This window comes from Vicugna pacos, chromosome 11 (assembly GCF_048564905.1).
Source record: "Vicugna pacos chromosome 11, VicPac4, whole genome shotgun sequence".
NCBI classification, from domain to species: Eukaryota; Metazoa; Chordata; class Mammalia; order Artiodactyla; family Camelidae; genus Vicugna; species Vicugna pacos.
Window position 1 is genome coordinate 78,247,581 of NC_132997.1, and position 21,252 is coordinate 78,268,832.

Sequence of the window (21,252 nt, forward strand, 5' to 3'; positions counted from 1 at the left end):
ATGCACTCACATCTTCCCGGAGCTACCTTTACTGTCCCCATGGCAGCTCCAAGAGGAGGTTAACACTGTGGAGCAAGAATTAGGTAAAGAAAGGGAACAGGAGTTTGGGTGGGCCCTGTATGGGGGTGTAGGGCTCCTGCATCCCTCTGGGATCTGAGCCTAGAAGGCTCGGGCAGAGTCTGGCGAGTGCCTCAGTGGAAGCGGTACTTTCTGGCTGGCTTGAGGTTGATGTATGTGGCCTTCATCTCCTCAGCTTCAGGGTTCCGCACATCTTTGAATCGCTCCCCTTTGGTGCTCACTATCTGGTTGTCGATGTACCGGATTAACTTCTTGGGGGCCTGTCAGGCAATAACACATTGAGTAGCAGAAGACAGTTGGACCCACTCCACACCCCTAGCAGCCCCAACTGTCTCACCTCCTTGGGAGCCATGGGCCGGTGAATCTTCTGATCCTCTGCGCTATCCACCATCATGTACCTGCCAAAAACTAGCTGGGTAAAACTCCTGTCATTCTGGGGAGACCCTCTAAGGGCCCAGCCTGACCCAGCCCAGCCCAGACTCACTTCTGCAGGATGAAGGACTTCAGCTCATCCTTCTGGGGGCCTCTGAGTTGCCTGGGCAGGTCCTGCAAAGAGGGAAGCCCAGTCTAGGCCCTAGGGCACCAGTAGGAGAAGCAGATGGGGATAGGCTAGGGGCGGGGGCTTACTAAGGTGGAACATAGCTCAGGTTACACGTGGTGGGGGGGTCTAGCAGAGGATACCTGGTTGGGGCCATCCCAGGCTGGAGGCCCCTCCTCCTTCCCCTCTACCAGCATCTGCACAGCTTCTTCCAAGTCTCCCCGAGCTTTGGCCAGAACCCACTGGGCCTGCTCCACCGAACAGGTAGGGAACACCTCCAGGAGTACACCCACCCCCGGCAGCAGCTCCTCCTCAGTGCCGGCTGCCTGTGGGCATAAATGTTGACAAAAGGTAGTACTTCCTCTTTTCCTGCCCCCCAGCTCCCTCACTGGTAACCTCCTCTACCAGTACCTCATCTTGGGTATCTCCAGCAGCAGCAGCAGCAGCAGGAGAAGACCTAGTCTCTTCTTTAAGCTTTTCAGGCCTCTGCAAGGGCTCTGGGGATATGGATACCTGACTTTGGACATCAGAGCTCTTTGGTTTCAGGTTCTCTTAAAAAGGCAGAGAGAGCAACAGGTTTGCCAGGGCTTTGGGGGTGAGGGTTTGAGTCACCCAAGTGCCTGATTCCCAGACTCACCTTTGTTCCTGGCACCACTCAACTGCCCTGAGAGCTTCTGCATCATGTCCCCTATTGTACCCCTGAAAAGACAAGGGGGGTGATAAGAGGACAGCTATGCCCACCCTCCACGATCAGCCAGCTCCCCCACCCTCTCTTGGCCCCAGCCAGGCCCCACCTTGGGATGTGGGCGAAGCCAGGCACATAGGCCTCCATCATTTCAGTGAAGGCCTCCATATCAAAGTTCTCCTCTGATGGGCCTGAGGGACCCAGGTCCTCCAGGACCCCGAGCACGTAGGAGAAGATGACTTCATCCAAGCCGCTGTAGGAAGGAAACAGGACAAGCCCTGTTACCTCCAGCATCCCTACCTAGCCTGGAACTCTAGCCCTTGACTTCATGGGGTCCATGAGCCAGACAGTAAGCCTTAAAGCCAGAGAGTATCCCACCCTCCCTCAGAGCTTTGGTTTCCCATTTGGTCAACAAGGGTGACAGGAACAGGTTGAGAGGTAAGGCCATACCAGCAAATCAAAATCAGTACCCCCACATCAGGAATAGGGCTGAGTAGTTCCCACCCCAGTCTTTCCATTGGCCAGGGCCCAGAGTACTGACCAGCAGCTCCAACCGGGGCCCTACCATGATCCCTCTAGGAGGGCAGCTTCTACCTGAGGTCAGCTTCTGGAAGGTGCATCTGGACAAAGGCAAGGAGGGCTGCACTGACAATCCTCTCCAGCTCCATGCTCTCTCCTCTTCTGAAGGGACACAAGATGGAGGCTTGTCAGGCCCTTTTCTGCCTCCCTCTACTCACTAGGTCCAGGGGCAGCCAGCTCCTCCCTCCTGCCCTGCTGTGAAAACCATTTGTTGACGTTGCCCATAGCCTCCAGCTCTCTAGCTCTCCAGCCCTCCCCCGCTCTCTCAAGCAGAGCTACAACCCCTCCCTGTCTATCTCTCCACCTCCTCCAGCCTGAGACAGGGCAGGACACTGTCTCAGAAGAAAGTCACCAGAGTGGAGGTTTCCCTCACCCCACCCCGTGACCTCTTCCCATCTCCCCACCCCATTCCCAAGCAATAGGCCCAGACCCTCTGGCAAGAAGCCAAGGTCTTGGGGTCACATGCCTCCTGGCTGAGGAATCCCATCATTGAGAGAGCCATTTGGCCCCCAAGTCCAACCACAAGGGGCCCATTGTCCAGCCCCTCTAGGCACAGGCTTCAGGACTGAGCACAGCCATTCCCCCAACCAGAATGGGCCACCCACCTTCTGCACAAAGGGGCTTTTCTGGCTCTGGGGCCCAGATAGAAGGAGAAGCCTTTCATGAATTCTCTCTTCCTGCCCAGTCCTTGCCCTTCTAGCAGCTTGGGGCTATCTACAGAGGGCTTTCCCTCCTCCTTCCCAAGGCCTGCGGAGCCCTACATGATCTGGCCTTTGCTTACCTCTCCAACTTCACCACTCCCTCCTTGCTCACTCTACTCCCGCCCCACCAGCCTCCTTGCTGTTCCTCAAACTTGCCCAGCTTCTTCCTACCTATCTCCTCCAGATATCCACATGGCTGACCTCTCATCTCCGCCAGGGCTCTGCTCAAATGGTGCCTCCACAGAGACGTTCCCTGACTAACCTACCAAACAAGCATCCTCATACTCCCCAATCCCTTACCCCACTTTATTTTCTATACAGCATATAATACAGCTTAATGTTATTTTATGTTTATTTGCCTATTTTCTACCTTCCCCGATGGAACATAAGCTCCAAGAGGGAGGTGTGTGAGGGGGGTGGGGAGGCTTTGTCTTATTCATTGGTATAGCCCTAGCACCTAGAAAAATGTCCGCACTTAGTGCTTGATAAATATTTATTTACTTATTTCATTCCCACCTATATGTTTTTGACTCCCTAAAGTCTATTTGGGAATCAGGAACACGTAGGTGGTAATGAACTGCTCCAGACACATAGGTCCAAATGTCAGCTCATCATGTCACTCAGAAGACTCAGGGGCATCTCAAATTCCACCTGCCCCAAACTTACTATATCCTCCCCATCTGTGCACACCTCCCTCCAAACATGCACCTCCTCTTGTTTCACTGAGTGACACAACCATTCACTCACTCAGCTGCCAAACCTGAAACCTGGGGGTTACCCTTGATTTCACCCTCTCTCAACCCCACCTGCTACAATCAGTCAATCACCAAGTCCTGTTGATTCTATTCCCTTACTATTCTCCATTCTCTCCCCTTCTCCCCAGCTTCAGTCTGGCTTCTGCTTCAACCTCTCTACTAAAATTTCTCAGGCTAAGGTTATGAGTTGCTTCTTCAGGTTTTGGTCTAAATATGAGCTTGCCAATATTACTTGGTTTTGGTCTTAAAAAAGAAAGATGCGGGGGAGGGTATAGCTCAGTGGTAGAGTGCATGCTTAGTATGCACGAGGTCCTGGGATCAATCCCCAGTACCTCCATTAAAAAATAAATATATAAAACTAATTACCTCCCCCACAGAAATTTTTTTTTTTAAAGGAAGAAAAGAAGAAAGGAAGGGGAAGAGAAGAAAAAGGATAAAAGAGAAGAAGGCAACTTCTTATGGTTTCACCTAATATTTGCCCGTTCAGGCAGCATCAATACCGGTCTCGGAGCATCATGCCCTCCTGCTTCTCTTCTACCTTTCTGGCCATTTCTTCCCAGGCTCCCTCCTCTGGCCTTCTCTCCTCTGCTTCCCTCTAAATGTGGCAGCAAAGCTCAGGCTCAGCACTGCTCCTCCTCCCTCCTCAGTCTGCACCTTCTCTCTCTGGAAGATCTCATCTGGGCCCACATCTTCGTGTACCAGCTCCATGTCACCATTTCCCAAATATCCAACCCTCCAGTTCAGTCTCCTCCTCTGAGCTACACACTTGTACATCTATGTCTCTGATACCTCCAGATGGACGACTTAACATGTCCCAAACTGATGTTCTCCCAAGTCTTTTAGTCCTCCAAGGCTGTCCTCAGTATATGTATGTCCATGCACTCAGCTGTTCCTGCCACAAGTCTGGGGATTATCCTTGACACCATCTTACCCCTTGCCTTCTACATCCAGTCAGTTACCAAGCCCTGACCATTATCTCTCAACACATCTACTTCTCTCCATCTCTACTCCCACTCTGCTCCATCTCTTGCCTTAACTGCAAGAGCTTCTTAACCCTCTTCCCTACCACCATCCTTCACCCAATAACCTATTCTCCACAAAGGTCACTGTTGTATGATATTTACCAAAAATCATGTTTTTCCTGCTTAAAACCTATCAGTGACTTCCCACTTCCCTCCAGATAATTCCAGATTCTTTTTGTGGCCTTCGATTAAGGGCCTTACCCCTGCCTACATCTCTCCAGTCTCACCATGTATCACACCTTCCCTGGATCACTCCCCTCCACCCTGGCTTGTTTTCAGCTTGCCAGTACTCCATCTTTTTCATGGCATTGGTCTTTACATGAACAGCTTCCTCTGCCTGGGTGACCTCCCACCTCCACCCCTTCACATGCTAACTCCTCCACCTTTTACGTTTCAGTTTACAATTTCCTTCAAAGGATGCTGCCCCTGATCCTCTAGGACTTGTTTAGTCCCCTTCATCTTACACCCTCACTGCAGACTGCACTTTTCCTTACTTAGCACATTTCACAGCTATAATGTTAAAATGATTGAGGCAATGTTGAATATTTTTTCCACTTGTTTCATGAGGGTAGGGACTAGACACCTGGCTTGTTCATCAATGTACACTCAGTGTCTCCCGTGAAGTAGACACTGAAACAGTTACTCCCCACTGTACAGATGAAGAGACTGAAGCTCAGTGTATTTAATGACTTTCCCAAAGTCCCCTGGCTTGACTGTAGTAGTCAAGAGATAAATCTAGGACACCTAGTTGAGTGTATGTTCTAGGGTCCACCAGGATGGGAGGATATCAAGACTTCCAAGTGGGTTGAGACAAGAATACTATCTATAATCACAGTTCCCTGGCTCCCTGAGTGGTAACAACACAGTTGCTGTGACAGCACGCGGTCACTTTGGACAGCAGGACTGAGAAGCCCTATACTGCCAGGGAGAGGCCAGCCTCTTGCTCCAGACCCTAGCATGGGCCCTGGGGAGGAGCAGAACTGCTCAGACCAGGCATACCAGATTCCATCATGCAGCTCCCCCTATGGAGACCTAAGTCCACCCTGGGTTACACTAAATCCTGGCTGCTATCAGTAGCTTGCCAACCTCTGCTGGGACAAAGGCCCATGGATGCTGCATGAAAGCCCAGTTTCTAGAGAAGAAGCCCTCAGGAATGTGTCTGATGCCCCCTAGGTTTCTAACCAATGTCTGAGGGCCAGGCAGTAATCATTGGGAAACACCTCACTGTGCCCAAATAAAAGTCTTTCCTCTCCTGAGCTTTTGCTGTAGCATGTCTCCTAAGGGAACATACCCCTTCCTCCATTTTTAGAAACTTTATTCAGCCTTCAAAGCTTGCCACTTCTTTCTTTCACCCTTCTCCATCCCTTAGGCTTCCTCAGCACTTTTTTCCTACTAAGAGGCTTCTAATATTTTGCCCCTATAGTCCTTGAAGCTGTAGCCTGAGCAGCCAACCTTCTCCACGGCAAGAACGTGATTTCCATGAGACTTTTTAAATTCTGGACATAGTCCACAGAACCCCATTACTTCCTGGGGGCTCCAAATCAGGGCTCACTGGTTAGTGGCACCCATGAAATGTGATTGTCATCCTGCCATGAGTCCTGTCTAAACATCTCTGATAACAGTAATATTTAACACTCACTGACTGCTTACAGTGTGCCAGGGATTGTTCTATGCACTTTACATGTACTCATTTAACTAATCCTCACAATTACCCTAAAATATAGATACTAATATTATCATGCTATCTCAATTACCCAAAAGGAAACAGATGCACTGAGAAGTTAAGTAACTTGCCCAGGACCACACACTAAGTTAATGGCGGATTTACACCCAGGCAGTCTGGCTCCAGAACCCTCACTGTAAACCGCCACTATATCACCTCTCATGATGCAAACGGCGAGTCCCCAGCCTGTATTCTAATCCTCCTCTCCTGCTTGGCTGGCCCTCTTGCCTACCTCAGAATCTTTGCTCACACCATTCTCCCCACTCATTATGTCTTTTCCTTTGCTTCTCATTCTGCAAGACTCACTTTCTCCCTGCAGCCAACGCAGACTGCCCCATCCTCACTGCCCCCAGCTGGCCTGAGAGTGTCCCCGGGACCAGACACAGGCCAGGACTCTCCAGATGCTCCATTTAGGCCTGGACAAATTTCAGTGAGATTGGGGTGAAACGCTGTTCCCCTGGGGTGGGGAGGTGCTCAAGGTGAAAGGAGAACAGAAGGCCATGTGGGGGCAGGAGTCCTGGGAAGCAGTGTGGAGTAAGTCCTGGGGCACTCAGAGGCTCTAGAAATGAGGTCTTCACTGCTTCCCCCAGCTCCTACGAAGCCAGGCTCCTGGGGCGCTAGACCCATAATGCAGGTGCCAGACGACATTATTGTCCCCTGACCCCCAAGTCAGCTCTCAGAGGCGCCAAGGACATTGAGGGGTACAGGAATTCTGGCATCCAAAGTCAGGCGGGAGCACAAATTGGGGGCAGGGAGCGGGAGCACAGGAAGTGGGACCACGATGATGGCCGACCCCTGAAGCGGGAGCTCCCTAAACAAACTAGCGGGGTACCCGTAAGGTTCACAATAGTGGGCCCAACGGCCTAGGGATGAGGTTGCGGCCCTGGGTGACACATGACGAGGGAGGCCTGAGCAAGCTGGGATGTGCCATGATACAGGCCACAGAGAGAATCACAGATGGGGGTCCGGCGGGCCCCGGGGGGTGCTGTGGGGAGACACACAGAACAGGTACCCTGGGCCAAAGCTCTCCGCGACTCTCTTAGCCCTGGGCCGGGGCCTGGAGGGGAAATCACCTGCTCCGTCGGGCGCCGCCGGCGACTTGTCCCGCGCGGTGAAGCTCTCATCCCCCAGCCCCACCAACGAGATCAAAGGCGGGGCCCAGAGCGGATTCTTTTCAGAAGCGCCGTGGTAGCCATTTTTAAGAAGGGCAAATGCCCATAACAGGGCGTGGCCCCTGGGGCTATTCTCATTTGTCCCAGAGCTTTGGATGGGCTCCCGCGGCGGCCATTTTTGTATAGGGTAAGGAGGAGTTAAGCGTGGGGTTCCCTCCAATGGGTGGAGTCTCCGTGACTGCCCTCCTAATTCCTTGTCAACTGCCCGACACCGAGAATATTTTGACCCCACCCAGTGATTTACCATCTGCATTATTTCCTTGCCCCAAAATCTCCCCTCTAAAATTCTATAGCTTTCCCGCTCCTCTCCTTGTCTCTCCCATCCTTCTACAGGGCCGTGGCTCCCTTGTTGGTTCTGGTGGTCCCTACTCCTAGACCTGGTGTTCTTCACCAAATCCCAGTGTCTCTCCCTCTTCTGTGCAGTCTAGATTAAAGCCCTGTCATCCATCAATCTTAGGTGCCGACTTTCTCACCATATTCTGTCCCCTTTGCACTCCCTTAACAGTGATGTTTCCCCAAGATTAGGGTGGGTTACAGGCTCTGGGTCTTGGGGCCATGGAGCCTGGTTTGTATGGGGATCTGGGGTTGGAGGGCAGCATGTGCTCAGAGTGAGGACTGATCTAAGTCCGGATCCAGGACGGCCTGCAGACCAAACCCACCCTAGTGCCTTCCTACCGGTGTTGGCAGGGCTTCTCATTCCGGACAGGACAGCTGAACTCCAGAACCCAGTAAGGCCTCGGCTTCTTCTTTCTGTTTCTGCTAGGGCAGCTTCCCGGTGCTACCCTATGGGGAAGCCCACAGCCTTCCCTTCCCAGGAAGCCTTCAGTGGGTCATGAGGGAAAGAGTTCCCTTCAAGGATAAGCTAGTCCACCCCCAGGCAGCAGAGATGAGCCCCCTTTCAGAGCTAGTCCCCTTATAGGGTGCTGGGGACCCAGGGACTGTCCCTGCCTTCAGGAGCTCACAGCCTAAGGTAGAAAGTCCCGTCCTCTCTTCTTCCCTATGGACTTGAGGCAGTGTCAAAATATGGACAAAAATGGGATCACTGCGCCTTCTTCCAGTCCTGTCCCTCACTGCAGACTCCCACCTCCCCACCAGGGTCCTCTGGCCTCAAAGAGAGCAATTTGGATGCTGGGGAGAGGGGGCAGGAAAGGGGAGAGACAAGGAGGGAGCACCTCTGGCGTCGCGTCTCCCATAAAAGCACTGATGCTGCCAGCCTGGCGCTGCTGGGGTTAATGAGGGGTGGGGTAACAGCCACTTTGAAGTCTGGCCAAGCAGGCCCCTGGGAAGGGGGTGGTGGGTAGCTGCCAGCCCTCTAAAGATTAGGCCATCCCACCACTCCCCAGCACCACCATCCCCAATCTATTGCACAATACTGATGACTCGTCTCTCCCTACCACCCCCATTACGGGAATTTTCAGGTTTCCTCAGTAAAGCTGTCCCTAGTCCCAGCCCAAGACCCTTGTGGCCATCCCAGAGGCTGTGCTTTCCATCTCTCCCATTGCTTGTTCCTTGAATGGCAGAGGGATGTAGCTACATATTATCACTGGAAGGAAATTCCTGAGCTTTCGCCAGGGAAGGATGATGGGAAAGACTTCTTAGGGGCAGTCCCTCAATTCCCAACTCAAACTCCAGAGGGTCTCAACTCTGTGCAGCAGGGGTAAGGTTTTGGAGTCAGAGGACAGAGGGTGGGCTGAAGAGAGGGGAACCACCACAGACACAAGGACACACACAAACTGTAGGGCAGGGGCTCCAGGGAACACTTGTCCTGTTCGGCATTCCAGAGCTGGCCAGACCTTAAGCTCCCTCTGTCCCTTCAGGTCTCAGTCTCTCTCTCTCCACGGTGGAAACAAATTCTACCTACAGGTTTTGATGCTCCTTGAAGCCACAGGGGGTGAAAAAAGGTAGTGTGATACCTGCTCTCTCCCCATTCCCCCATAGGAATTTTGCAGCTGATACTGGGTCTCCTCAGCTGATGGGAAAAACTGGAAGACTTTGCTGAAGCTTCTCCCAGCACATTAATTACCCATCATCCAACTTTAGAATGAGGAATTGGGCTTGAATTAGGCATAAAGGGCAGATTTCCCAGAGATTAACATCAGAGAAAGAACCCAGCTGGCTGGTCTCAAGGTTGTGGGAGGGACTCAGAGACTGAGGTGAGGAAGGGGATGCTTCGAAGGATGGTGGGGCAAGAGGGGTGTCCCGGCTCCTGCTTGAGGTCAGAAAGGGTTCTCTGGGCAGGGTGCCCAGCCCTCCCACACCTTCCTCCTTTCTCAGAAGAGCCAGGATGGGGCGGGGGCGGGAGTTGGCTGGGGCGGGGTGGGGGCCCTATTTAAGGAGCAGTCTCTGAGAGCATCACTGCAGTTCCAGCTCCAGGAGGGAGAGAACAGGCTTCATGGGTGAGTGTGGGCTCCTTTCTCTTAATCAAGCAGGGTTGGGGTACGGTGGCTCCTGAGCCTGCCGGCTTGCCTTTTCCTCTCCAGGGATAGGCTGCAGCTCTGCTTTGTGAATGGGAATAGCACTCCAGCCCTCAATTTAATGCTCTAGAAATCAAAGTATGTTTCAGGCAAATCTTTCTCTTCCACTCCCTTATCTATCCCAGGTACTTCAGATCTCCACTTCAGGTGGGGAAATTTTTACGGAGTTGGGATTCCTGGGCCTCTTATCTTGGGGATCCACATTCTGGGGGGCCCCCTTCGGCTCAGGAATCCCCTCAGTCTCTAGAGGGATGTCCTTCTCAGTGTACATGTTCTGGCTTTTCCTCCAGCCCCTTGCCCATCCAGTCATCTGGCCCCACCAGAAGCACGTCTGGACAGGAGGTGATGGAACTAATTCTGCAGTGCCCATAGAACCCCTACCACGGCCCTGAGCACCATCCCCTCATATCCTACATCAATATCCTGTTGGAATTTAGAAAAAATTACTTGCCTCTGTCCCCAGCTATGGGCCCCTATTTTCAGCTCCAAGCTCAGATCCTCTGTGGGTTAGGAGGAATCTCGAGATTCCAGATTCCTCATCTGACCCATCCTGGGAATGGGAGAAAATTCACAGAAGAGAGCATGGGAAGGCAGCATCAAGGCTGAGAGAACTTTGGCCACCTGGCTCTGAGAACTGAATTCCATAGGCTGTGAGCTCTAGCAAATGCCCTAGGGACTCAGTTCTGGTGCCCGCTGTGCCGTACCTTCGATACTGAGACTACGGGGGAGCTGCTGGCTCAGGCTCACGGCGTCCCAGCCAGGCGCTCCAGGCATCCATCCTGCCACTGGCGAGATCTTTTAATAACTTCAACTTGGGCTACTCTTTTTGTCAAAGACGTCAATGGCTCCCCCACATTCCTTACCTTGTCATTAAAATCTTTCAAAGTATGGCTTCCACTTACTTTCAAGCCTTATCTTCCACTGCTCCCTGGTTATAACCTGCCCTCCAATGAAACCCTGCTACTTGCTGCTCCTGCTGCCATGCTTTTACTCATGCTGATCCCTCCTTAGTTCTTCTCAGGACACTTCCTTCCCATTGCTCTCTGTTGGAATCCTATACATCCTTCAAGCCTCTCTGAGATGCCTCTTAGAAGAAGCTTCTCCAACCCCACAATGGTGCATATGATCTCCTACAAATCCTCCACACTCCTCTTCCAGTGGGGCTCAACTCCTGAGTCCCAGAGGGTCTAGTCCAGTGTTCCACACATAGTAGCTGTTCAATAAATGTTCCCTGCATTTTGCTGAGGGTGTCTCATGTATGAAGAGACAGTGTGGCCTAGCGGTTAAGACTATACAGATATCCCAGGTGCATTCTCCGTGTGTGCCCTTAGGTAAATTGTTGACTTCTATAGGCCTCAGTTTCCGGATCTGTAAATGGGAATAGTAGTTCCAACCACATCAAGGTGAAGATTAAATTAAATGATAGTTTCTGTACAGGGCTTTAGCACAGTGCCTGCACATAGAAAGTTCTCAGTTAAGTGTGTGAGGTTATGGTTCTTCTTATCCTCCCTTAAGTAGAATGTGAGCTACTCAGCTGGGAGGCATGATAGGGCTTAAAATTGGTCAGACAGGGTTGATTGAGGGAAGGGCTCCTAACCAGATGCCACAGCTGGATAAGGCTAGGCAAGGCAAGGAGGACAAGGCCATCAGGACCAGGGTTTGGTGGCCCAACCCCTGCTGGGATCTAGAAGCTCCGGATTCTCACCTACTGTGTGACCTTGGGTGAGTAACTCCTTCTCTCTGGCCTCAGTTTCCCAGCATAAGGTAAATTGAGGGGGTTGGACCAGGTGAACAGCAAGGTCCCTGGCAGCCCAGATGTTTTATGAGTTCTAAACTTCTCAGGATTAAGTTCAAAGAAAAGATCAAAGGAAGAAACATCTAGTCTCCCTGTAGGGTTTACTTACACCCATAGGGCTGGAGCAAGCACTGGGATTTGGAAGTAATGGCATGCTGGACTGAGCTGGGTGGCAGCACCTCCTTCAAAAAGCTTGTAATCAGAGGCCTCCTCACTCACTGGGGCAGTGGGATAGGGGTAAATTGTGTGAAGCCTCTGGGCATTACCAGGGCATAAGTGGAAGGGAAGAGGAGCAAAAGGGATCCTCAGAGATGGGGAAGTTGAGACTTCAAGGGTCTGGACCTGAGAGGATAGAGAAGAAAGGGAATTCAGAACACACCTTATTTGCTATGAGACTCATGATTTACTTGAAACCTGCCCTGTTTCAAAAAAGGATTTGAGGAAGCTTACCAGTATGCAGACATTCTCCAAAATTAAAACATAAAATCTGTGAGATATTTTTATTTTTAGTTAGTAATTATTTCAACCTTACAGAAAAGTTGCCAAAATAGTGCAAAGAACTCTTGCTTACCCTTCTACCAGATTCACCAATTGTTAACCTTTTGCCATGTTGCTTCTCTAATCTATAGTCCTTATTCAGATCTTGCTACTTGTCCCAATACTGTCCTTCACAACAATTTTCATTCTGGTCCAGGATCCAAAACAGGATCATGCACTGCATTTAGTTTTCATGTCTCTTTAGTTTCCTTTGACCTGAAACAGTTTCTCAGCTTTCCTTTGTCTTTTATGACATTGACAGTTTGGAACAATTTTCTCTCAATTTAGGTTTATCTTATGCTTCCTCATAATTATGCCTTGCTGCTGAATTGATGTTGTGTTTTCTCAGGTTAACACATCAGAAAGCTTATGATGTCGATTTGTTTCTGCTAAAGAAAAAACTTTAAAGTCGCTCGTTAAAGACGGTAAGAAAGACTTTGCTTAAGAGGGACTCCTGCAATGGGATTAAAGTCTTATCCACCAGTTTTCCCTATTGTGCTAACAGGTTACTATTTTTAAATTTGTACTTAATAAACATCTCATTGGAACATATTTTGAAATGATATAAATATCTGGTTTCTCATGGTTTCAGCCATTAGTTTTAATATCCAGGAATAAGTCTCACCTCAATCAATTATTACTATGATGACTGGGAATGGTGATTTTCTAATTTCATTATTCCTTCTACTGTAAGGAAGAGCTTTCCTTTCATATGTATTTATTTAGTTAATATTTGTATGGACTTATGGATCCTTGTTTTATTCAGTAGGTTATAATCTGTTACTGTAATTATTTGTTTTGATGCTGAAATTGTCCCTGATTTGTTCAAAGTCCCTTCAAGCTGGCTCCTTTGTTCTTTTGACATTTTTGAGGAGTCCTTTATTTTCTGGCACAAGTTGTTCCAGGCTTATCTTGAACGTTCCCTGCCACAGCCTTGGAATCAGCCATTTTTCCAAGGGGACAGGCTCCTTTTAGTGGAGAATGGAATTTAGAACCAAAAATCTGGGTACTGGCTGTGCTTGATGCTACTGGGGTGTCTGTTCAGTGATTGAATTTCTAATTCTAAGACTTTAGATTCCACAATTTAACACTTGTATATGTGAACAAAGATGCATATTCATGGATGTTTATTTTCTCATCATCCTCACTAACTCCAAATAAGACCAAGCCATTATCTTTATTTTTTGCCCATATTACTTCCAAAGCCTCCTAACTGGTCTATTTCCACCATGGTCCCTCTACAGTCTCTTTCCTGCACAATGTCCAAAATAATTTTTTAAAAACCTGATCCCATTTCCCCCTGCTCATAACTCTCTATCTCTAAGAAGAAAATCCAAAAGCACCTTCAAGGTGCCACAGGATCGAGCTTCATCTCTAACCTCATTAACTGTCACTTTTCCACTCACTCACAGGACAAGAACACTCCAGCCACAAGGTTGTTGTACTTGCTTTTCTCCCCCAGGTATTCAAATGGCTTGTAAAGGTCTTTATTAGGTCTCTACTCAAGAGTCACCTCTTCAGAGAAGCCTTCCCTAACCATCCTATTGAAAACAGCACTCCATCACTTATCACTATTTGACATTACATTGTGTATTCACCCATTTGCTTGTTGTCAGTCTCTTTCTCTACATTATACCTCTAAAGTAAGCTCTGTCATGGCAGGGAGTTGTTTGGTTTTCTCCTGTAATGTCAGTGTCTAGAATAATACCTGGCAGGCATATTGTGGGTTCCATGCCTGTCAAGTGAATGAAGGTAATTTTCACTCCTCAGGGCCTTTACACTCACCATGCCCTCTGCCTGGCTTCCTCTCACACTTCTCTCTGCATGGCTAGCTTCTTCATATTTTTTAGATTGCAGCTTAAATGTCACCTCTTCACAGAAGCCTTCCCTGATTACCTTATTCTAAGTTTTGCTACTCCACCCACATTTTCTGTTTCAGCCTCTTAGTCCTGCTGTCATACTTGTAACAACTGCTCTTTATCTATTTGCCTGTTGCCCCATCCCCACGTCTCCCTACTAAAATGCAAGCTCTGTAAGTACAGAGACTGCCAGAGTTGTTTCATTCACTACTGTATGCTCAGGGAGCAATCCCTGGCAAATAAAAGGCACTCAAGAAATCTGTTGGGTGGACTTTCAATAGCTAAAAACTTTGGAAAGAACCCCAGTGCCTTTCTATGAGACTTTGGATTCTTTTGACTTCTCTCCTGCTCTCTGCTCTCCCTAAGCTTTTTCTTCCTCCCTTAGGGAAAACCTGGGGTCCAAAGCCCTTTTTGTTTGAGAAAAAGGAAAGGCCCTTTGCCATGTTCCCTAAAGATGACTGAATAGCTAGGTTTTACACCTTGACATGTTTTGGTGGAAGCAAGATTACAAAGAGTAAAGAAAATCTTCCTTCCTCTCTCCCTAAGTGGACATGGGAAGCTCCTGGGAGTCCATGAGAAGGGATGGGGTTGGAGTCATTCCTGGCTGTTTCCTCTCTTCTCCCTTCCACATGCTGGACCACCTCAACACATCCTGGCTCCAAGGGTAAGTCAGGGACAGAGCCAGGGAGAAAACCACCAAGAACTCTTGTAAGCAAGACCCAGTTTGGGGAAGTTCAGTGAATATGAAAATAAAAGCCATTTGAATTTCAAAAAAAAAAAAACTTTGGAAAGAATCCAAATGCTATAAAATATTGGGTGGCTGTTAAAAGAATAAGGTAACTCCATGTGCACTGGCAGGAAATAATGTCCAAGATATACTTAATGTAAAATGCCACAGACCAAACACTGTAATTCCTTTTATGTAATTAATACTATGTACAGAGAAAAAGAGGAAAAAATACTAGATTGGACCTCACAGTGATCATTTGAGGGTAAGGGATATTAGAAAAGATATTAACTTCCTATTTCACACATTTCTGTATTGTAAACTACTTTTTAAAAACAAACACTAACATTTCAGCACTTAATACATGCGAGACACTGTAGTAAACATTTTGTGTGTAGGATTTCATGGCATCTTCTCAATAACCTTATGAGATAGGTCCTAATACCATCATCCCCATTTACAAGGAGGAAATTGGTTCAGGAGCATTAAATTATTTACCTAAGGTCACACAGCAGAGCCATCACACCTTCCTGTGTTTTATAATTTAAAAAAAAAAAAACAAGGAAGGAAAATAAGTTGGAGACTAGGGATAACAGTTCAGGACCCAGGTTTTACACAAAAATGCTAAGCAAATTTGGCTCTGAGCCCCATAGAAACCAGGGCAAAGAGAAAACTATGATCAGTTATGAGATCCTTGGTACTTCAAAGATAAAAGCAAACCACTCATCAGGAGAAATATCTTTACCAAGTGCTGAGGTTAAACAGAACTTCTCTATGAAGCTCATAAACACAGTAGTGTTCAATCAACTGATCTACAGCTTCAATAATATACCTGTAAACCCAGGTAGCTGTTGGCCAAATACAAATGGAAGTTCAGTAAAAGCAATTCCATGAGGAGCCAAATTTATACAGCCTAGGCATCAGATCTGGTGATCTGGCTAGACCCGTAGTTAAAACTGGATGTGTGGCCTAACCCTCTAGCAAACTCCTTGAATAGTGCAATTTCAGCCTATTAAAGACTGTTAGCAAGAATTAGGAAACAAGAAGTGACAATCATTTTAAATTTCAACCCTAGTAAATTTTCCAGATAGGCCAGGTTGGTTTGATGCTTCTTTTACAGATGAAGAAACTGAGGCTCAGAGAGCCTAGTTACACAACTAGAAAATGTCTGAGCAAGCCCTAAATTTATGTCTTAGGCATCCCTTCTTCAGCCATGCCTGCTATCCACATTTCAACAAAATAGCTTGTGCCCTCGGAATCTCTCTGTGGGTGGTGGGCCTCAGGACCTAGGACAGTGTCCTCCTGTACTGGGAGTGCCGGTTAAGAGGGCAGCTAGGTCCAGCCAGCGAGGAAGCACACTTTTTCCAGAGGTCCACTCTAATCCTCACCTCCCCAACTCCTGTACTCCAAGACGGGAAGTAAGGCTCACCTTACACTGATGAAGAAACTCTACAGGAACCATATCACAATAAAGGTGTTAAAAAAGAAAAAAGAAACACCCCCACTCCCAAACATAATGATCTTGAAGCCTACAATTGACTTCGCTCATTTATTTATTCACTTTTCATTACAAGCTGGGGATAGGTGGGCCCTCAGCTCGAGGAGTTCCAGGAGCTTTCCTAGAGGGAGGAGTAGAAAAAGGGAAAGTGAGGGCTGACTGCCCGGCAGGCTTCAAAGGGAAAGAAGGGGAGGAGGAGGGAGTGGAAACGAAACAAAGGGTTCAGGCCCTCCTTCCACCACACACCCAGGCTTCCCAAGCCAAAGTAGAAGCAAGGAGTAATAGGACACCCACCCAGAGATGTCCTTGATCCCTCCTGGCCATTTCCCCACCAACTAGCAATAACCTGAGAGAAATCAAGTAAGTGCAGGAGGTGCGCGGTGGGGGAAGAAAAAGAAGAAGAAGAAGAAGAAGAAGAAGAAGAAAAAAACAAAAAAACAGGTGACAGGTGCACCCAGCCCCGGCGCACAGTTGCGGCGCAGCTGCAGCGTGCGTGCTCACCCGGGTCAGCCGCCAGGCCCCGCGGTGCCCTCAACTCAGGCCTTTCTTCTTCTTCCGGCAGCCACGCTCCGCCGTTTTCCCCGCAGGACTGTCCTCGCCGCTGCCTCTGCTGGCGGGCGGGCGCAGCACGCGCCTCTCCACGCGGTACTCGGGCTCACGCACGCGCGGCGCGCCCTGCACCAGGAACTCGCCGCCGCGGTAGGTGACGCGCACGTCAGTGCGCGGGTACGTGCCGTACACGCGCCGCAACTCCTGGCGCACGGGGTCCGGCAACTCGAGGCGTTGGCCCAGTGCGCGCTCCACGCGGCCCCAGCGCAGCTCAGCCTGCAGGGTGCCTCCCTCTGGCCACGGTGCCCAGCTTTCGGTAGCCACCAGCCCTGCTGCCTCGGGTTCCTGCCGCAACGCCCGGTTGTAGCCGGGCGCGAGGAACGGCGGTTGTAGGGCGGCGGAGTAGGCCTGCGGAAAGGCCCAAAAGGGCGGCACGACTGTCAGGGGCGCACTGACGCCGTGGAAGCAGTGGTATTCTTGCGGAGCCGCCCACCCCCTGGCGCTCAGATTCTGGTGCCGGCTGCAGAAGTTGTGGGCCTGGATGGGGGGCAGCAGCAGTGGGGCCGGCAGGTAAGTGTAGGTGAGGGGCTGTAGCAGAGGCCAAACGTCCTCCCCGGGAGCCAGGCAGCAGTATGTGTACATAGTCTGAAGCTCAGGTGGCAGGTATTGTCGCTGGGGCCTCGTCCTGGTCCAGACCTGGGGTAGAGATGGGGGCTGGATACATTTTGTTCTTATCTCCACCACCATCCCTGCAGCCTGGTAACCCGGGGTCTGGTTCACAGTAGGAGCCCCTGCGTGCGTGCCTATGGCTTTGAGGAACTCTTTCTAAGGAGTTCAGCTCCCACCTCACCTCTTGGCCCAGGAGTGGGCCCGAACCCCAGGCTCCCAGCAGGCAAGAAGCACCCAAGATGTTTTTACAAGCCCTCAGTCCTGAAATGCTCTTCCCAGGTAAGTTCCCCACTCACTTGTCTCCTATAGCCCAGGGGAGCTGGTGTCCAGCATTATTGGGAGCCGGAAAGGTCCAAGAGCGGGACTCCTTTCCACCACTTTTCAGTTGAGACATGCCCTGCCTTAGCCACACCTCTCCGTTTCCAGGCGAAGGGAAACACCTTGAGCTGGCCAGAGGCCAGCCAGCCTGTGTCTACGCTGGGTGAGCCTGCCGGTCATACCGTCCCCAACCTAGATCCTGAGGGCTGTCCTCAGGGATGCCCACAACATCACCGAGGACATCTCAGTGTCCTTTCCAATCAATTTAGCTCCCCATTCTCCACACTCTAATCCTCCCAACCCCTCCAAATGTGTTGAGTCAACCTAACATTTGATTGAAGCTCCTACACACAAGGCACTGAATCAAGTTGCTTATGAGCATCTAACTTCAAGTTTACATCAACCCTAGGAATGAGGTACTAATAGGTACTAATATTTTCCCCACTTCACATAGCAAGAAGCTACTTGCCTCAGATTTGGTACATAATAGATGTATTCTGTGACTGAGGCTTATGTAGGTTAAGTATCTTGTCCAAAAAACTCACACAGCTAGTTATGCTAAGGACAAATTCAACCCCATGTCTGTCAAGACTACCAGAGGGGAAGGAGGGGTGGAGGGATAAAGTGGGAGTTTGGGAGTTTGGGATTTGCAGATACTAACTACTATGTATAAAATAGATAAACAGCAAGGTCCTACTGTATAGCACAGGGAACTATTCAATACCTTGTAATGGCCTATAATGAAGAAGAATATGGAAAGGAATATTTATGTGTGTATAACTGAATCACTATGCTGTACATCAGAAATTAACACATTGTAAACCGTCTATACTGAGATTAAATAAATTTTAAAAAGTCAAAATAAATTCCAGGAAAAAAAGGACTCATACTCTTAACATTAGCCTTATCACCAATCCATGCTGGGGCTTCTTTCAGACTAAATAACAGTCTTCTCCTCTAGAATGTACATAAGAACTTTTTTTAAAAGAACTTTTAATTCCTATTAGTCATATGAAGAACATGGTGATATCATTCTTATTTAATAGATAAGGAATGAGAGCCTCAGAAAAATTAGGCCACTTTCCCAGGTTCACACAATTTATAAGTGACACAGTGGGATTTGAATACAGTCCATCTGATGCCGAAGCCCAGAAGCTACTTGAGTGAAGCGAGAAAGACTGCTTCATTCAGAGAGGGTTAGCCCTGTCTGAGCTTCAGTCTCCTCTGGCTGCAGGTCACGACCCTCCACTTCTCTTCCCCAGTGGGGTGGTTAGTAGTTGCTGGATAATTAAAACGGATACCCTCTCCCAGCTGCTGGGCTGCCAGGCCATCATACTTTTCCTTCCCAGTCTTCTGTTGACTTAAGCAGCATCACTAGTAACCTGCACAGGTTCTCCTAGATTCTCAGCATACCTCAAAGCCCAGCTACCCTTTGGGAAGGTCCACACTCACCCTGGTGATGTCACATTTCTTTCTTCCTGACTGAGCTGCTTTCCCAATTCTAACTCAGGTCAGTGGCCTAGTGAGAACAGCAGCTAGGACTGAGCTAGGGTATCTACCTAACATCCTCTACCCCACAGCTCCCAGAAGAGAGTCCCCTCTGTTCACTTTAAGAACTGGTCCCAGGACACAGTGGCCCTTGTTGGGGGAGGCCTCCCACCCCCAAAATGTCCACAGCCTAATCCTTGGGGAACTGCTAGTATGTTATACTATGTGGCAAAGGGAAATTAAGATTGCAGATGGTATTAAGGTAGTTAATTAGCAGTCCTTAAAATAAGATTATCCTGGATTATCTGGCTGGGCCCAGTGTAATCACAGGAATCATGTGGAAGAGGGAGGCTGAAGAGTCAGTCAGAGTATGTGATTGAGAAAGAATCAACCAGCTATTGCTGGCTTTGAAGATGAAAGGGGGTCATGAGCCCAAGAATGCAGGGGGCCTCAAAGCTGGAAAAGGCAATGAAATGGATTCTTCCGTAGATCCTCCAAAAAGGAATGCAATTCTGCCTTGTTTTTTGTTAATGAGACAGCATTCTAACCTCCAGAACTGTTAGATAATACATTTGTATTGTGTTAAGGCACTAAGTTTGTGGTAATTTGTTACAGCATCAATAGGAAATTAATAAACCTCCCCACTCCTATTTCTAACTTTGCCTCTTTCTCCAAATCCCAGCACTTGAGGAATGTCCAAGACTACCTGCAGACTGACCTCACCCCAACCTGGAGCTCAGTGATGGACCCTGTGGGACCGGCCAGTTTCTCCTCAAGGGGGATTCGGTCATCCCTGGGTGGCAGATGGGGAGAGTGTGAGACCAAGCTCAAGTTGGAGCCTGGGACAGTGAAAAGCCTGTGTTTTAATATTGGTTCTGACATGCTTGCTGAAGACCTCTGCTGGTCTGTGAAGGGAATTTTCAGGAAAAATGAGAAAGATAAGGAGCAAGCTGTGAGTTTCTCAGCATTCATTCACCCTAATTCCAGTAACAGTCCCCACATTTTGGGGGTCCCACACTGTAGCTACTCTCAGGAAAATGATTCCGGGGTAACTGGCTCTATTCCATCCTTAAGTTACCTGGTGATTTAGAGCTAAACCAGTCATCACTGTCATCCCTCTGGTCATAGTGATTGGTCTAGGGTAGCCGTGTGACTCAATTTGAGCCAATGGGAGCCAAGCCCAGGGCTTTGTTCTCTTGCTGAATGGAGGGAAGTGCTCTCTCCCCTGGACAGAAATCTGAAAGAATGCAATTCTGTATTCAGAGATGAAGACATATCTGAGCGTGGAGCCAAGGGTCTGAGAGAGAAATTGGGTCCTGATGATACCGTTTGAACCCTGGACTTTAAAGTTACATGAGCCAATAAATTCCTATTTTTCCTTTCCAGTTTTATTGAGATATAATTCATATATACCACTGTATAAGTTTAAGGTGTACGGCATGATGATTTGACTTACAAATATTGTGAAAGTATTAATTACCACGATAGGTTTGGTTGACATCCATCATCTCAGATACAAAAAAAGAGAAAAATTTTTCCTTGCAGTGAGAACTCTTGGGGTCTATGCTCTTAACAGTTTTCCAGTATACCATACAACTTTGGTCATTATGTTGTACATTACATCCTTAGTACTTATTTATCGTATAACTGGAAGTTTGTACCTTTTGACCACCTTCATCCAATTTCCCCTCTTCTCATCCCCCAATAAATTCCTTTCTTGCTTAATCTAGTTTGAGTGAAGTGTTTTTTTAATATACATAACCAGTTGTGTTTACTTTATATAAACTTAACTACAGAAGACGTAATGAAATGGGCATTTTAAAAATTATTAGGAAAAAATATCATGTTAGTCTTTAGAAAATTAAATGTTTGGGTTATTATACTATGAAGTCTTCTGTTGTTTGCATCATTACACTAAATGCTTTTCCACTAGAATTTTATTATGAAAAATTTCAAAATATAACATCCTGAGTAGTTTTGTATCAGTGACCCCCCCTGATCAGAGGCTCTCTTGGGAGCAAAGTAGAGGATGGACTGGGGAGGAAAACTGACAACCAAAACAAGAGCAGGCGATGGAAAAAGAGA

The 21,252-nt window shown here is 48.5% G+C and overlaps 2 protein-coding genes and 1 long non-coding RNA gene across 6 annotated transcripts; 1 reads left to right on the forward strand and 2 right to left on the reverse strand.

The window, feature by feature from the left end:
- Nucleotides 1-13: 13 nt before the first annotated feature.
- Nucleotides 14-8,119, reverse strand: CUEDC2 (CUE domain containing 2). 3 transcript variants are annotated; one of them, XM_072971798.1, is made up of 9 exons: nucleotides 7,929-8,119; nucleotides 1,896-1,982; nucleotides 1,411-1,554; nucleotides 1,254-1,315; nucleotides 1,028-1,167; nucleotides 760-942; nucleotides 563-624; nucleotides 416-476; nucleotides 14-338 (listed from the first exon to the last, which is right to left on the reverse strand). In XM_072971798.1, the coding sequence occupies exons 2-9, from the start codon at nucleotides 1,967-1,969 to the stop codon at nucleotides 192-194; spliced, it is 873 nt and encodes a 290-aa protein (XP_072827899.1). In that variant the 5' UTR covers nucleotides 1,970-1,982; nucleotides 7,929-8,119; the 3' UTR covers nucleotides 14-191. The 3 variants fall into 3 exon arrangements, with proteins under 3 accessions (XP_072827899.1, XP_006210528.2, XP_072827898.1); XM_006210466.4 differs by lacking the exon at nucleotides 7,929-8,119 and adding an exon at nucleotides 7,155-7,308; XM_072971797.1 differs by lacking the exon at nucleotides 7,929-8,119 and adding an exon at nucleotides 7,094-7,116.
- Nucleotides 8,120-9,609: 1,490 nt separating this feature from the next.
- Nucleotides 9,610-20,892, forward strand: LOC140699405 (uncharacterized). 2 transcript variants are annotated; one of them, XR_012077556.1, is made up of 5 exons: nucleotides 9,610-9,649; nucleotides 12,409-12,484; nucleotides 14,465-14,582; nucleotides 17,475-17,640; nucleotides 19,850-20,892. It is a non-coding gene; the product is annotated as an uncharacterized lncRNA (long non-coding RNA). The 2 variants fall into 2 exon arrangements; XR_012077557.1 differs by having other exon boundaries at nucleotides 17,478-17,640.
- Nucleotides 16,548-17,334, reverse strand: C11H10orf95 (chromosome 11 C10orf95 homolog). The gene has a single exon (XM_072972204.1). It carries the CDS (start codon nucleotides 17,332-17,334, stop codon nucleotides 16,675-16,677), a length of 660 nt encoding a protein of 219 aa, XP_072828305.1. The 3' UTR covers nucleotides 16,548-16,674.
- Nucleotides 20,893-21,252: the final 360 nt, after the last annotated feature.